General features: G+C 56.1%; 1 protein-coding gene across 1 annotated transcript in view; it reads left to right on the top strand.

Annotated features, from left to right (window-relative positions):
* Nucleotides 1-925, top strand: part of LOC122546430 (pre-B-cell leukemia transcription factor-interacting protein 1-like) — a gene marked incomplete at its 5' end in the record, with an annotated part of 2,812 nt that extends 1,887 nt beyond the window's left edge. Inside the window, one exon of the mRNA XM_043685143.1 lies at nt 597-925. Coding sequence (XP_043541078.1) covers nt 597-756 — 160 coding nt within the window. The remainder of the gene's footprint in view (nt 1-596) is intronic.
* Between the last annotated feature and the right edge of the window lie 289 nt (nt 926-1,214).

Genomic DNA, 1,214 nt, shown 5'->3' with positions numbered 1-1,214 from the left:
CCCCCCCCCATACCAGGGACAGGGACAGCACGGGGTTAGATACCGAGTAAAACTCCCTCTGTTATCTCCACACTCCCAGGTGAGTGAGTGACTTATGAGGGGGAGGGAGGTGGGTGGGGTGGATTAGACTGGCCTGGACAAATCCAGCAAACCCCTCCTCCCCACTGCCCCTATCCGTCTCCCCATCCCCAGGCCGAGGTGGTCGATGGTCAGGTTGAGGTTCATGGGAGACCCCGCGGGAGAGGGAGGGAAAGGTTCAGTTCGTTTGCTGGGCCAAGTGGCACTTTGGGAGCGGCCATTTTGTTTTGTAACCCTGTGTCCATTTATTTAAGCGATCAATTGCTGCGTTTCCTAACTGACTTCTCATTCTGTCTGAAATACTTTTTCTACGGTAATCGCATAACCTGTCAAGGGCAAAAATTAAAACCCCATTGGAGGTGGGGTGGGAAGGAAATCTGCCGTCCTTACCCGGGCCGGGCCTACAAGTGACTCCAAGCCTCTCTCGGCGACTCTGAGGGGAGATCCCTTGGAAAGGTTGTTTTGAGGGGATGGGTGTTCGACCCTCTGAGCTAACCTCTGACATCTCTCCATCGCAGACGCAGTAAGAAAGCCAAGCAGAAGAGCCACTATGACAACCGAGGAGGTCGTAGGTCAGCGAAGCGTGGCCACCAAGATGGCCGCCGAGCACGGGAGAAGAAATGGCGACCATCTTCGGGCGAGGGGAGAGAAGAGAATAGAGGGCATTTGGAGCCTTAACGGCACGATTTGCGTGGGGGATTTCCCCCCATTTTTGGGGCGAGACAGCAGGGGGCCGGGTGGTGAAGAGTGTGGCCTTTGGTACAGACCAGACCCACACCTCCCTCCCTCTCTCCCCACAAAACTATCTCTCTCTCCTTCTCCCAACCACACTCACCCTCCCTCCCTGTCCCTGGGATGAAGGGGACAGTGTAGTGGGAGCTTTACTCTGTATCTAACCCTGTGCTGTCCCTGGGATGAGGGGGATAGTGTAGAGGATGCTTTACTCTGTATCTAACCCCATGCTGTCCCTGTCCGTGGGATGGGGGGGGGGACAGTGTAGAGGGAGCTTTACTCTGTATATAACCCTGTGCTGTCCCTGTCCCTGGGATGGGGGGGACAGTGTAGAGGGAGCTTTACTCTGTATCTAACCCCGCGCTGTCCCTGTCCCTGGGATGAGGGGGGGCAGTGTGCTTTAC

This window comes from Chiloscyllium plagiosum, unplaced genomic scaffold (genome assembly GCF_004010195.1).
Source record: "Chiloscyllium plagiosum isolate BGI_BamShark_2017 unplaced genomic scaffold, ASM401019v2 scaf_58329, whole genome shotgun sequence".
Classification (NCBI taxonomy): Eukaryota; Metazoa; Chordata; class Chondrichthyes; order Orectolobiformes; family Hemiscylliidae; genus Chiloscyllium; species Chiloscyllium plagiosum.
Note: the sequence above shows the minus strand (reverse complement) of the source record. Positions and strands in the feature narration are given on the sequence as shown.